The sequence below is a fragment of the Nanorana parkeri genome, unplaced genomic scaffold (genome assembly GCF_000935625.1).
Source record: "Nanorana parkeri isolate BGI_ZX_2015 unplaced genomic scaffold, ASM93562v1 scaffold513, whole genome shotgun sequence".
Taxonomy (NCBI): Eukaryota; Metazoa; Chordata; class Amphibia; order Anura; family Dicroglossidae; genus Nanorana; species Nanorana parkeri.
The window spans coordinates 422,413-437,547 of NW_017306781.1; the positions used below are offsets into that span (position 1 = coordinate 422,413).

Below are 15,135 nucleotides of genomic sequence, written 5' to 3' on the forward strand. Positions count from 1 at the left end.
AGAGAAAGAGATGAGCTTATCGGTCTGCTGCTTTTCCTTCCCTGTGTAATCAAAGGCTGAGGAAAGGAAAAATTGTATTTCCTAAACTGGCCTTGTCAATATCGCCACACCGTGGTTCCATCCTCTGATCCCTATGTCACTGCTGAGTTCTGTAGTGCTGTAGGAGTTTGAGGATGGAACCACGGCCCTTACTATCACAAGGGAATGTATTAGGCCACTACATGACAGAACATATGGGTGACAGGTACTCCATCACAGTACTTTATTATTCTTTAAATTACCATTACAACTCTTGATCACCATGTGAACAAACACATAGAAGCTTTTGTAGCAAATGTAGCAGATTAGAGCCACGTCATGCAATGGGCTCTGCTGTAGTTAGGGAATAATAGGATTTTAGCTTGATAGACTACGTCATGAATATACTGAACAATAATGCTTTTATGACTCAGGATAACATAGTTAGTGGCTGGGATAAATCTCTTTAGATAGCCAATTAAGAGATTCTGACACTCTTGGAAAACCCTTACCTTGCTGACAGGTATGAGGTGCAGGCAGACATACCTGTAGCAGCTTTCAGGGCCCACTGATTCATTAATCTGACAGGGAAAGCTTTAGCACTTCCTGGTAATGCTTAAGCTTGCTCTGCTATTCCTGCTATTGGAAAATTACTATAGGTCAGTGAGGCAGCCCATCATAGTGATTGGCCAATCAGAATGTATAGGGGGGGGAGGGGGGGCGGCTGGAGGGACCAGGCAGACTACTTCTCCTTTGCATGCATTTCCTAGTTGTTAGCAGCTTTTGCTTTTCTAGGAGTGCCAGAAACAATTTAAATACAGAGGGTATTCATTTCCAGCCTCTTCTAAGGAGGAATGGTCCTTTGAAAGTACGGAAGAAAAAGAGTTTTCATTGATGCTAGCCGATATTGTTTCTTGTAGAGTAGTATCAGGGAACAGAATAGACTGCTTTGCATTAGGCTACGTTCACACCATATGCAGTGCGTTCCGGCCCGATTCCGGCTACAAGCACTATTTTGACTGCACCGGAGCGTGTGCCCTGCGATCTCATTGCAGCCGGAGGGCGTGGCTACGATGCCATTCACTTCAATGGCCCACCACGCCCCCTCCAGCCCCACGAAATAGTGAGCCAGCTGCAATGCGAGGCAGTGGGTTCCGGCCAGAATCAGACCGGAACGCACTACCCGCATTGCGGCTGGCTCACTTTTTTGCCAGGCTGGAGGGCCGTTGAAGTGAATGGCACCGTAGCCACGCCCTGCGGCCGCAATGCGATTGCCCGCACGGAATCGCAAGGCACATTGTGCCTGCAGTGCGTTACGGTGCAGTGCAATCAAAATAGTGCTTGCAGCAATGTGCCTTGTGATCCCGTGCGGGCGATCACATTGCGGCTGCAGGGCGTGGCCACGGTGCCCCCTCCAGCCCGGCAAAAAAGTGAGCCGGCCGCAATACGGGCAGTGCGTTCCGGTCCGATTCTGACCGGAACGCACTGCCTATGGTGTGAACAAACCCTTAGAGTTTGTATCAACCTAAGACCTTGTGGTGGAGAAGGAATATACATTGTTGGGGATCCCAACACCTATTACCCAGCACATGTACATGGATGTGAAATGATTCTACTTTATTGACGTCACTCACCCACAAAAGAGGCAGCAAGGTTGGGAAAATAGTCATTTGTTACATTAAAGGAGGCATAAGCTTCAATCTTTGTGCTATGAGGACACAGGGTGTATTTGTGGAACATCAGGTCTACATGTTGTCAGGTGTGAATATTTAGCCAGTGAGTCTACCCAGGTTTTTGATTAGTTATTAAGTATCAGTTTACAACCGACACAGTATTTTTTGCTTGCTACATTGTGATTCATTCTTTCAGAATTGTCTTTCACAGACTACAATTGTTTGGTTCATTTTTTTCACTGTTAATTCTTGATGTTAGCACACTTTATAGTTTACTCATCATGAAGTCTGAATCTGAACACATTTATTACACGTGTTATATATTGACAATATAGATTTTATTCACCAATTTGTATATTTATCACCATACTAGGAATATTGGGTGAGTATAACTTTTTTTTTTTGCTAGACACAAACAAGCAGTTCCTGTTTTGGGGGTTTTAAGTAATCTTCAGACCTAAAATGTTAATTTTAACGTGTGCAAAAGGATTAAAGGAATTTTCTGCTTTGGCTATCCATTTTCCCAGTCATCTTCTGAATATGTCAGTTATTAGCAGAGTAAAAGCTCTCACATTTCTTGTATATTGTTTTTATTTCTACCCTTACTCCATAAAAAAAATCCTAAGTTGTTTTAGCTTCTTGCGCACTCTAATAATGTGTAATCAAATGTATCTCTGTCTTTCTTGACCTCAATCAACTCTTAGGTTCATATTACCATGTTACAGTATTTCTTTCAAGAACTTGTAGTAAACGGAAATAGCATTCCTCTGGTTCTTCAGATGTAGTATGCTATGAGTGGTTCATCCATAACAAGGGTCCACACACATGGTGAGATATGCCACTCGGGTTGTATACCTTGCCTTTATATGATATATACACTTATACACTGAGTGGCCAGATTATTATGACCACTTGACGTTTGTAGGCAAATTAGCTATAATTTTGCACTGAAGTTGCTAGAGGGCCAGACCATTATAAATAGGGAAGCAGGTTGTTTACCACGACAGTAGAAGTGATTGTTTTCTGAAGATATGGGTAAACAACGCGATTTAACAGCCTTTGAATGTGGGATGATTGTTGACGATCGGAGCCATGGAGCGAGTATCAGCAAAACAGCAGAATTCGTTAAATGTTCAAGAGCAGCTGTTGTTAAAGTGTTTAAAGACTGGACTGTCGGCCGAAAATCTGGGCCTGAATGTGCGAATTGTGGCCGTCAGCGACTAGTCAATGTTAAGCCAGAACGGAGAGTGGCAAGACTGGTACAAGACAACAGAAGGGCAACAGTGCATCAAATTACTGCAGATCTTAATCAGAGATCCTCTCAAATGATCTCTGAACGCACTGTTCGCCGTACACTGCATCGTATGGGATATGGAAGCCGAAGGCCTGTTGGAACACCTTTGCTGTCTGCAGTTAACAAGATAAAACGTCTCCAATTCGCACAGGAACACAAGGATTGGACAGTCGAGCATTGGAAAAAAGTCATGTGGTCCGATGAATCACGTTTCCAGTTGCATCATGCAGATGACAGAGAGAGAATTTGACGGAAACAGCATGAAAGCATGCCCCCCACATGCATGAGTACAACCCTTCAAGCTGGTGGGGGCAGTGTTATGGTTTGGGCCATGTTTTCCTGGCATGATTTGGGCCCTTTAATTCGTGTGGAACAACGTCTGAATAGCACAACATACCAAAGTGTCGTTGCTGATAAAGTTCATCCTATCATGTTGATGGCGTATCCCAATGGAGATGGCTTCTTCCAACAAGACAATGCGCCATGCCACGGTGCTCGTATTGTGCAGGAGTGGTTTCAAGAACATGAGGGAGACTTTACCTTGCTTAGGTGGCCCCCACAATCACCAGATCTCAATCCAATTGAGCATTTGTGGGACGAAGTTGAAAGAGCCATCAGGCAGCTGGTTCCACAACCATCAAATCTCACAGAACTGGACAGTGCTATTCATCAGGCATGGTGTCAGATTCCTCGCATCACCTTTCAACATCTCGTGGAGTCAATGCCAAGAAGAATCGCCGCAGTATTGAAGGCAAAAGGTGGCCCAACGAAGTACTGATGGGGTGGTCATAATAATCTGGCCACTCAGTGTATAGCAATACTGTAAATAAATGGCCACACAGGCCATTATAAAATATTTGGCTAATAGAATCAAACACTAAAAGCTTGCTACGGAACTCCCCTGATGACAGAAATATCAGGATTTTTGACTTACTGTAAAGTCCTTTTTGAAGTACATTACAGTATACTGCATTCAAGTACATAAGGTTATGCTGCTGCCTTTCGGAGATTGACTACTGGTAAACAAGAGCTGTAAAGACAGTCCAGTAAAACTCCTTCCGTTCCCAGCCTGCCTCAGATTTATAGCAAGCAGTAGTAGGCGTAAATCACAAGAAAACAGAGGGAGGGACCTGTATCCCGTAAAGTACTCTAAAAAAAGGATTTTACAGTAAGTACAAAATTGTATTTTCTTAAGTATACATTATGGGACACAATGAGTATTCAGGTACATAGGAACATCCAAAAGCAGTCCAACTGAGGGGAAGGCAACATAGCAATAGAAGGTTTATTTGCCTAAAAAAAACCAACAGATTGACAGAAGATCTCAATAGAGTCTACAAAGCTGCCTGAAGAAAATAAAACCCGGCAGCAGCTGAGGTCTGAACGTCCACCTGGTAAAACTTGATGAACGTGTGAACAGAAGACCAGGTGTCAGCCTTGCAAATCTAAGAAACAGATGGCTGATGCTAAAAAAGCCCAAGAGCCACTAATCAATCTAGTGGAGTCGGAAAAAGAGGAACCTTGTCCCTGAGAATACATGTTTGAAAGTTGCTGAATCCATCTGGTGATGGTCAAAGCAGGTTGTCCCTTACCGGAACCTTCTGAAATGACAAAGTCAGTTTGTTGTAAGAAAGCTGTAGCCAAGAGATAAACAGTGCATACCGCATCCAGAGGGAAATCTACATAGATGCTTCAGAGCAAGACAGAGTGACGGTACAACAATGTCTTGATTAAGGTGGAAGGGAGAAACCACCTTGAGAAGAAAAGAAGCCTTTGGCCTAGGGAGCAACCTTTTCCTTGTGTACCACAACAAAGGGTTCTTTACAGGTTAAAGCACCCAATTTGGAAACTGGCCCTGTGAGTAAGGATAGGCAGAGAAATATCCCTTATAGGTTCAAAGGGCAGTTTAAAAAAAACCAGACAGAACCAGTTTCAGATCTCACTGAGCCACTGGAAAACGTACAGGGAGAACAATGTATGCAACACCCTTCAGAATGGCCTTCCCTAAGAAGTGCAAGGCAAGCGGCCTCTAAAAAAAGGACAACATTTGACTATTGATGGTACTAAAAGCCAAACATTGATCCAGATCAGATAGGGGAAAAGGCAGAAGAGTATTCATGGGATACTAATTTCCTGGTCTCATACCAAGAAAAAAGATGCCTTCTAGGTGCAACGGTATTTTATGGAAGTGGATTTCCTAGCTTTTAAAAATGTAGAGATATAACTGAACCTGACAGGCTCCTGTCCTCAGGACATGGGTTTCAGCTGTTAAAGTCAGTGACTGAGAAGCAGGCGACAAATCAGTTCCTGGGACAGAAGATTCAGATGATCTGGGAGGGTCCACGGAGAGTGTGCCAATAATCTGATGAGGTCCAAGTAACATGTCCTCCTGGGTCAGCTCAGTGTGATGAGAATCACTGAAAAGCACTCCATCTTGATTCTGCCGAGTAAACAAGGAAGAACCTTTACTGGAGGGAGGGTGTAGATCAGGATGAACTTATCACATTGAGACACAAGAGCACCCACTGCAAAGGCAAAGGGATCCTTGGACCTGGAGACAAATTGTGCCGGTGTGTTGTTACCAGGAGATCCACATCTGGCATCCGACCACTCCCCAGATGTTACGACTGAAGGAGCCTGCCTGCCAATTTTCCATACCTGGAATGTGCATTGCAGACAAAGATGGAACGTAAAACTCCACCCAAGTCAGAATTAGCTCAACTTCTTTCAGCCGCATGACTTCTGGTTCCTCCGTAATGGTTGATGAATGCCAATGCTGTGACACTGTCTGATTGAATCCAGGTCAGATGACTTCGCAGTGCAGAGTTTCAATGTTGCGGGGACAACCAAATCACTCAGAGCTCCAGAATATTGAATAAGAGATGGGCTTTCATCAGCAACCAGGTCCCCTGTACTATGTATGGTATTCAGAACTCCTCCCCACCCTGACAGATAGTATCAGTTCTGCAAACCTTCCAGACCAATCAGACCAATGGTAGGATGGGCTTTCCTGACTCCAGCACAGGACCAATGACCCCGCATGCCAGGGCAAAACTGGCATATGTGACGGTCCAGGGATTGAGCCCCACATCCCAGACAGCCAGAATGTTGAGTTGCAACCATCTGTAGTGAAATTGGGCATTAGGAACTCCCCCGAAAAAGTCCATCATTAAGTCCAGAACCTTCATGCCAATGCAAGGGGCTGACAGCTGGGAGCAGAGGGTCTGGAAATTATTCTTATGGAGGAAAACCATGGTCAGGGCTGTATTCAAGGTCAGACTCAGATACTCCACGTGATAGCCCAAGTGAAGAGAATTCTGGATATTTAGGTGTAGAAGGATAAGTTGCTTACATTAGTTGCCACACTTTCCTTGGCCTGATGAAGGAACCATATACGATTCGGAAACGTTGCATTTATATGTGATACCATGTTTATCTGACCTTAATAAATTATGGAAAGATAAAGTGGACCCTGGTGGGCTGGTGGCTTATCCTTCTACAGGATGATCTGCGCTGCACCATCCGTTGCAACTTCAGCACCCGCTAAAGCATTGTGATTCCGGTAAGGAGTGCAATAGGATCATTTCTGTTCTGGAGATTTAGGATCCCCCTGAATCTACTTAGGGTTTGGACAGTCTATTGGACATTGGCTGACTAAGCCTGTGCTAACTGTTCTTAGGAAATCGTCCAGATATCCCACAGCGGGGATGCCCTAAGAGCAAGGCAAGAACAGGGGCTAACATCTTGGTCAACATCTGAGCTGCAGTAGCCAGACCAAAGTTTAGGGTGATAATCTGATAATGTTGCAAGCCCACAGAAAAATGCAGGTAGTGTTGGTGCACCTCCTGCGTGGAGGTCCACCTTTCTTTACAGAGACATTGACAAGTTTGACAACATGAAGTGGGGTGAAGGAAGACCAAAATTCCAGCCTGTAGCCTCTGGATACCACGTTTTGGACCCAAATGTCTGAAACGTCCCAAAACCAGAAGAAGTTGAAGGATTTGGGGGCCCAGACTTTACAGCAGAACTGCTTTCCAGGCTTTGCCTTTGGCTGGGAGAAATGAAAGGAATTCTTCTTAGGAAGAAAAGGGAGGTTTTTCCTAGCCTGTCAACACAACAGAGCAGGCACAGGCAAGAGCTCTAGTTGTTGGAGGACAAAAGATGCCAGGACATGTCATTGGACCAGACAGCCAAGGTCTGACACAGGGACATGGCTGTAGTGGCAGGCTGCAGGGAATGGCCTACAAGTTAAAACAAGGATCTTTATATACACTGTAAATGCCCTCTACAGGTGCAGGTAAAGTCTTGTTAAGACAGGAGATGGCCAAGTTCAAAACAGGCACAGTCCACTTTTTTATGAACCCTTCCTTGATAGAATCTTGCTGAGCAAAGCATGGGGGTGAAGAACTGAATGTAGGCCGGCACGGACCACAGGGCCATGTTCCTTGAGTCTAATAGTCCACCATGGTATCAATACAGGTGAGGAATTCTCACAAGGATACACTGCCAGAGCGGGAAAGGTTATTGTCATCTGACTTTTCACTGGTGGCAGAAAGAGTCCAAGTCTTGGAAGATCAGGGTGCTGGACGAGCAGAGCAGATGGCAAAAGAAAGTGAGCTGGTCCACATGTGTAATCTAATATTATGAGCACATGTGCAGTATGAACAACCAGAAGGAGGCTGCACAGGCTCAGTAGGGGCACATAGGCAGTAACCTATACAATGGCACCACAATTACAAATGGTCACATCATACGCTCCCACTCCAGGATTGTGACAGAAAGTGTCACAGTCAGCGCTCCTGAGATTTACCTCCTTAGGGGACTCATACCAGCACATCCAGGCTCTGGAACCCTTAACTTTTTCCTACTCCATGTAAAAACAAGAAACAAAGTTTTGCCTTGAAATATACAATTTTCACATATGCATTCACTGTCATTATTTTCTATTCATTACACAGAGCTTCAGATTTTTTTTTCGTCATGATGTACCCTTCAACCAGACCCCTGTATTAAGGGTCCATCCTTATACTTTTTGCTCAGTGTCCCCATATGTAGCCTATTGTGATGCTATCTTAAAGTGAGTCTGCCATGTTTTGATTGTCCCCAAATAGCAGTTGTTTTGACATTGTAGACTTGCATTGGATCTCTAGAAAGCTTTAACCTCATATCTTTCCTTTCTACACCAAAGCATATTGGAGCAAATAAAAATAAACAAAATTATATATATATAACTCCTACATGTCCTCAGTCTGACAGCCAGTATCATTAAAACCACATGTTCCAAGCCCAGGCAGGGCTGGGCTTAGAACAGAGGCAGGGCTGGATTTCCCACAAAGCCACCGAGGCCTGGCCTCGGGGCAGCAGGGAGTAGCCACCGGGCAAGTAGTTTTTTTTTTTTCTACATTTAGCCCTGCTTCGGGCAAGTAGGACTAAATGTAGAGTGGTGAAGCCGGTGTTTTAGTACAAGTGATTCCTTTAATTGAACCAAAACACACATTTATGACAATTCTTTTATTTAAATAAATAAAAAAGTCCCACAAAGTCATTTCAGCGTTGGCCGAAAAAATTATAATAAAAAAAAACTCTGCAGCGCAATGTTTATATCTGGCAGTGGGCAGAAATAAACAAAGCCTGCTATTGGTTATTTAAAATTGAAATACCCAATAGCAGGCTGGCTATTGCTCCGCCCACTGCCTTCTGTAAAAAAGAAAAATGATCTCCGACGTCTGCTCTTCTGGGACCGACAGAAGGCAGTGGGAGGCAGCCATTCTGCTATTGGCTATTTCAAAGTGCAATAGCCAATAGCAAGCTGGCTATTCATTTTTTTAATTTATTTTAAATAAAGGAATTGTCAAAAACAAGTACAAGTACCCCTTACTCATTCACAAGAGGGGAGGGTGGCATCTGGGTGCCGCCTTTATGAAAGGGGGTACCCAGATGCAGATGAACCCCCCTTCCCACAGCTCCCCACAATCACCGGGTCAGGGTTGTGGGGAAGAGGCCCTTGTCCCAATTGGCATAGGGACTAGGTGCTTTTCCAAGCCCCCCTCCCTGTCTGTGTCCGAGCACGGACACCCGCACCTGCACAAATGTGCAGTTCGGGTGAGAGAACGGTCGTGTACTCCCATAGAGAAGAACAGGCCCGATACAGCTGTGCACTCCGCATGGATCTGTGCGGGCCAGCTCTTAGCAGTGTGAATGCTGCCTTACTTTGATAAAAGTACTGTGTATCATAAAAACTGTTGTGCGTGTGTTTTATTAAGAAAAGGCAGTTTTCACCTTCTTCCTTTTTCTTTTTGCTAATCTTCTCCAGACCTTATCAGCTTCCTGTCTACAAGCTCTCTTTTCCAGCATAGCTGCAAACCATTGGTCTCGACCATTTTACCACTGGCAACAACAGTGGACCATGCCTGGATAAAATGTGTCAGCATGCCCCTTGTGGTCTTAACCAGTGGCATAAGGGACAGGGAGCCAATGCAGGAGGACAGCTGGGAAACAGCAAGGAGCACCGGGTATTCTTTTAATAAGTTGCAGATTTATAAGCATTAAAAATCATTTGAGAAATGACATTCACATGTTAACATTTAGATGAGATTTTAGTAACTGGGTTTACAGCTAATTTTCCCTTGCTGATTTTTAACGCGAATGATGGAAATAAAAATTAAGTCCAGCTTCAGATATTATGTGTTGCAGTAACACATGATAAAATGCCATTTAACCTTGCGTAACTGGACAATAATGTGTGCGATGTGTTGCACCATAACACTCATGCTGTGCATTGTGGTGCACTGCGCTACAAACAAAAGGAAATAAAAAAGTTTGAGTCACATCTACTTCATCACAAAATAGTTTTTTAGATAATGTAAAATTATCTTTACCCTGGTTACAGACATTGCTCCCAGTCTCACTTCTTCTGCTGCAATAGTTGTGCTCCCAGCTCTTTACACTTTTAGTTCCCCCTACTGTCTTTTGCAGTACCTGATTACACACGTATTCATGTGCAGTAATTTGCACATTAACTTGTGTTGCATTAGGGAAGGCCATTTATTTGTAACGGGATACCAAAGCATCTTAACGGGCAAAAAAAATGACCTTTTTTTAGTTTTGGGTAGGATAGGGAAGGGTTAGAACTCCTCTCAGGTTTTACTGCTATCCAGGTCTCGGTGACAGAGACCCCCCCCCCCCCCCCCGCCCCCCCGCTGACGCGAGCAGAAGTGAGGGAAAAGCTGCAATGGGAAAACAGGTAATATAAAGCAGATGGAGGTTCTAGCATCTGTCAGTTCTTGCTTTTTACTTCTGTCTGTGTTGCTGCTAGAGAGATTCCCCCTCACTTCCTGCTCTGAGCACAACCTTTTTACCAGATTGGAAGGAAGTTCTCCAATGGAGCATCCAAACTGCTCTGTGTCCCAGCGGGGATGAAAGGAATCACGGCCGCGCTGACAAAACGGCAGGAAAATGTCACTTTCGGCATTTAGCCGAAAGTGGCATTTTCGGCCGGCGCCCCGGCTGCCCCCCCGGTTGTTACGCCACTGGGGGAATCGATACACTTGGACTGATGGTACAGAGTTTCAACAATAAACAATACCAGTTTTTCACATCCTGAAAGTAATGTAAAGTCAGTTTAAAGATTAGCCTGGAGAGTAAATCTTCATCATATCACCTGGAAAGTCGCTCCTTTAACCACTTCAAGACCAGGTGTTTAGACCCCCTTCCTGATTACTGCTGGCAAGCAGTAGATATATGCAAAAAGTGTAGAAAAAAATCCGCTTCAACAGTGGTTTAAACTTACCTGTCGGACCTCCCGTCCGAAAATGTGAAAATTCCCGGGCGGCCGCAAAGCATCTTGGGGCGGGAGCATGCGCAGTTCACATTTTCGGCCGGGAGACGAGCAGAGACACAAGGTAAGTATATGGACGCGCACACCCGCATGCAGACAACATGGGACAGGAAGTGCCAGCAAGGACAGAGAAGTCAGCGCTGGATCGGAGACCCGCAGCAGCGCTGGAGGGACAGATGAAAAGGACAGGAAAGAAGATCAGATTAAGAGACATCATGTAAGGTAAGTGCTTTCATTAACATTGGGGGGAGGGAAAATTGTTTTTAGACTTTAATGTCACTTTAAGGCCTGATTACATTTTCCACATATTACTCATGCTCAGTAATTGTATGAAAAGACCCTGTGCTGAACATGATATTGTAACTAGAGTGCTGGCAAACAGTTCATCCCCCCTCTGCTTATTCCCCTCCCTTCTCATTCTCCTCTGTGTATGCCTTCTGGCCAGAAGGTGACGTCAGCCTGAAGAAAGGGATAAAGAGAAGATCATAGGCATCAGGGGAGCAGGCTGTCTCTGCTGCTACTTGCAGGGAGGATAACTTCTCAGGGACCTGTAACTAACTTTGCCTTAGTTGTGATATAAGGTACACCACTAAACTTCCCATACCTAAGAAAAGAAAATGCCACAGAATGTGGTTTTGCCTGGACCTGCACCCTGGGGATTCAGGCTAACTGGGGGCATTGACTTTAACCAGCCACTGGTTATTTCAAGGGTAAGTCAATTGCAAGGATATTGTTTGGCTCAGGGACTCTGTTATGTTTTTAGATAGATAGATAGATAGATAGATAGATAGATAGATAGATAGATAGATAGATAGATAGATAGATCGATCGATCGATCAGCAATCGGAAGAGGTGAAGTCTAAGCTCTTGGACAAAGTGGTAGGTTAGATGATAAAGGTAGGAAACTAAAGATGTGATTTCAGTGGCGTTGTGTTTTGTGGATCGCTGTATTTCAATGCTTAGAATGCAGTAATACTTGTGTGTAAAATGAATGTCAGTAGTTTGTGAGGTTCTGTATTATTTCATACATAATAGTCTCAGATTGAAATCTGCAAGTTCTATTTGCTGTATTCAGAATGCTGATACAGTATATGATCATTTTAGAGAAACGTACTGCAAGTGTTTACCATCTTTATTGTATCTCCAGGGAAAGTTAGCTGGTTATTAATCTCCCTTTCAGTATGCTTTTACAAATGAAACATTCTTAGCTTGGCCCATGCTTCTCAAGTATTGCACCAAGGGGGTTACTTTTCCATGTTTCCTCAAAAATCTATTATCTCTTGAATTTTTTTTTTACAAAGTGTCTTCCTTTTCCCCTGTAAACTCCTCTATACACACCATCCAACGGAATGATTACCAGCTGTACCCCCTGCATCTATGTAGAACTACTGCTCCCAGCATGCACTACTGGCCAGACTGTAAATGTCGAAGGTCTGATTTTTCCTGGTTCTAACAATGCTTTAGAGTGACTCTGTTACAATGTATGTTACAATGGATAGCTTATTGGTTGCGGCAATGAATGACGACTGAGGACCTGTTCACACCAAATGCAGACCAGATCTGCATGAGTTTCTGCACACGCAGTGCAGTGGGTTGTGCCGCGTTTTTGATGACCGTTTTTGGTCAAAAAAATAAAAATTATTGTTTTTTAAAAAGTTTAAAATGGGCTTTCAGTGCGTTCCAGGGTGTTTGCATGCGTTTTTGATGCGTTTGCATGCGTTTCTAGAGCAGGTAAAATAGGGCTTGCTGCAGTTTTTTTACATGCTCTGGAACTGAACGCTGCGGTGTGAACTAAAGCCCAAAATACCATAGGAATACATTGGACGCAGTTTTGATCCGTTCTGTAACTGCTCTGCTCCTGGAACGCGCTTGGTGTGAACAAGGCCTACATCTGTATACCTTCTTATCCAGGGGTGTATCTACCACAAGGCAAACTAGGCATTTGCCTAGGGCGGCACATTCCAGGGGGGCAGCAGAAATCACCAACCCAAACCAATTATGCACACAGGGCCAGACTTGCCTCTGGGCATACTGGGCACTTGCCCAGTGAGCCGAGGCTGGGCGGCACAGAATCAGGCAGCGATGATTATCTAAAGACTATTAGTTATAAGTCTTTGTTCTCCAACCCTTGATGGAACTACAGTGGGCAGTACTTTTAGGCAAAACTAAGAATATAGGCAAAGCTTCATACAAGTATAAAAAACAACAATTCATGCAGTTATGTATTCAGTAAAAAAAAAAAATCATTAACACATTTTTCAATGCAAATAATGCAGGTACCTGAAATTTAATTGGTACGGCATAACTCTCTTCAAACCTAGAGTATAACAGTACTGTCAATTAGTTGTGTGTACACATTGTCTGACAGGGAGCATGCTGACAGAAGGAGAGAGCAGAGTGAGGAGAGGGATTAGCTCATTTGTCTGCTGCTTTTCCTTCCTTTTTCAATCACAGGTTGGGGACAGGGAGGTGACCAGAAAAGAGAAAAGTCTGGTCACCCGGTCCAGGCTTTGATGTCTGGCAGGGCTGTCTAAATCTCAAGACTGACTAGATAGAAATACAAATATTTTGTAAAGAAAACCCAAAACAATTCCCATATATGTATTTTTAGCGGTTTACCTGGAGTTTGGATTTGAATGTGTACACACGGTAACACAGTCCAGCTGGCCAGGGCTATTTTTTTTTCATACAGCAATGGCTGTAATGCACTTGGCCACCTAATTGCCTAAAAATCCTTGTTGCTAACAATGAACTGTGAGAAAAGGAAGGGGTTCAGTAAACATCATGTCCTTCAGCACAAAAAAGGATGCAATCCATTACTTATAGGTCTATTTACTGTCGGGCAAAGAGTTTGGAGAAGGGAGGAGAAGGGAACAATCTAGGACAACATAGCTGACTACTCAGAGTAAGTTGAGTCATATCAATTATGTGTTTCATTTTTAGGGCAGTTACAATATTTGCTGAATAACTAAACAATGAACTTTCTTGCAGCTGCACGTTTAGGGTGCTTATTCACTTGTAGTTGGCCATCATTCTTGGAGCTGCTTGTAGCAGGCCGCTGAATCATTTGAAACATTCAGGCTGGGTTCACACCTGAGCGGGTTTTTTCAGCTCGTTTTTTAGCGCGTTTTTCCCGTTCAGTGAAACGCGTGTTTTATTGGCGGTATGATTTTTTTGTGGTTTTTCCCCTTTATTTTCTCTATTTTGAAAAACATTTTTTTTTTTTAGTTTCACTTTTAAACTTCCCGCCGGCTCCGCCCCCTTGCGACGTGGCCGCTCGCAAGGGACGGAATTCGGAAGTCGCCGAAGGACACAGCGGGGATCGCGGACAAGGTAAGACCTGTACGCTGTATTCCAGAGTGTGGCTCGGGGTTACCGCTTTGTTAACCCCGATCCACACTCGGGAATACCAATGGAAACGCGCGGCAAAACGCCCCAAAGAAGCTCCTGTACTTCTTTGGGCGTAGGGCGTTTTGCAGCGTGTTCCTACGCGCTGTAAAACGCCCAGGTGGGGACCATACCATAGGCCAGGGCTTAAAATTTCCACTCGCCCCCTCGCAAATTGCGAGTGAAAATTGCGTGGGGGCGAGTGGAAATGAAGCCATTGAGTCAGGCACTCCTCGGGGCGGCTTCTCTCCTCCTCACCGACATGATGACAGCGCTCCCTCGTCCGTCCGTCCGGGGTCGCAGGAGGGAGCGCTGCCTGCTGTCAGGATGGCCGAGCGGGAGAGAAGCCGCGAGGAGAGAAGCACCCCGCGGGGGGGTGGAGAGAAGCCGCGCTCGCAGCTGTCAGGATGGCCGAGCGGCGAGGAGATCAGTTTCAGGATGACAGCGGCTCTGTGTGAGGCAGGCCGGGGATCGGTAAATATCATTGATATTTACCGATCCTCCGTGTGAGAAGGACAAACACTGGAGCAATCGTCTGATCACTCCAGTGTTTGTAAATAACTGGGGACACATAGTGCTAGGCGGTGATTTACATTACAGCCTGTTCATTCTGGATTTCCTCAATGGGGAGTAGCACTCAGTACAGAGGCTCCTCCCCATTCAGAAACTATTGATAGTAAATATTTTACTATCAGTGTCTGAATGAATGGGAAGCCTCTGTACTGAGTGCCTCCCATTCATTGAGTGCTGAGGCTGTAGAAAATAGAAGTTGAGGATTTGGTGTCCTCAATTTATTTTCTATTTTAAAAGGGAAATGTCAGCGGTCTGTTTGGACCCCTAATATTTCCCCGAAGCCGCACGCCAACTGTAAATAAATAAAACAATAAAAATAAAAAAAATATTTTAAAAAAGTAAAAACTGCCCCC

At 44.4% G+C, this 15,135-nt stretch overlaps 1 protein-coding gene across 5 annotated transcripts in view; it reads left to right on the forward strand.

Moving 5' to 3' along the window:
- The first annotated feature begins 11,294 nt into the window (after positions 1-11,294).
- PDLIM3 (PDZ and LIM domain 3) overlaps positions 11,295-15,135 on the forward strand; it is a 40,881-nt gene continuing 37,040 nt past the window's right edge. For all 5 annotated transcript variants that reach the window (XM_018561286.1, XM_018561288.1, XM_018561287.1 and 2 more), the window contains exon 1: positions 11,295-11,532. In XM_018561286.1, the coding sequence (XP_018416788.1) occupies positions 11,440-11,532 (93 nt within the window). In that variant the 5' untranslated portion in view covers positions 11,295-11,439. The remainder of the gene's footprint in view (positions 11,533-15,135) is intronic.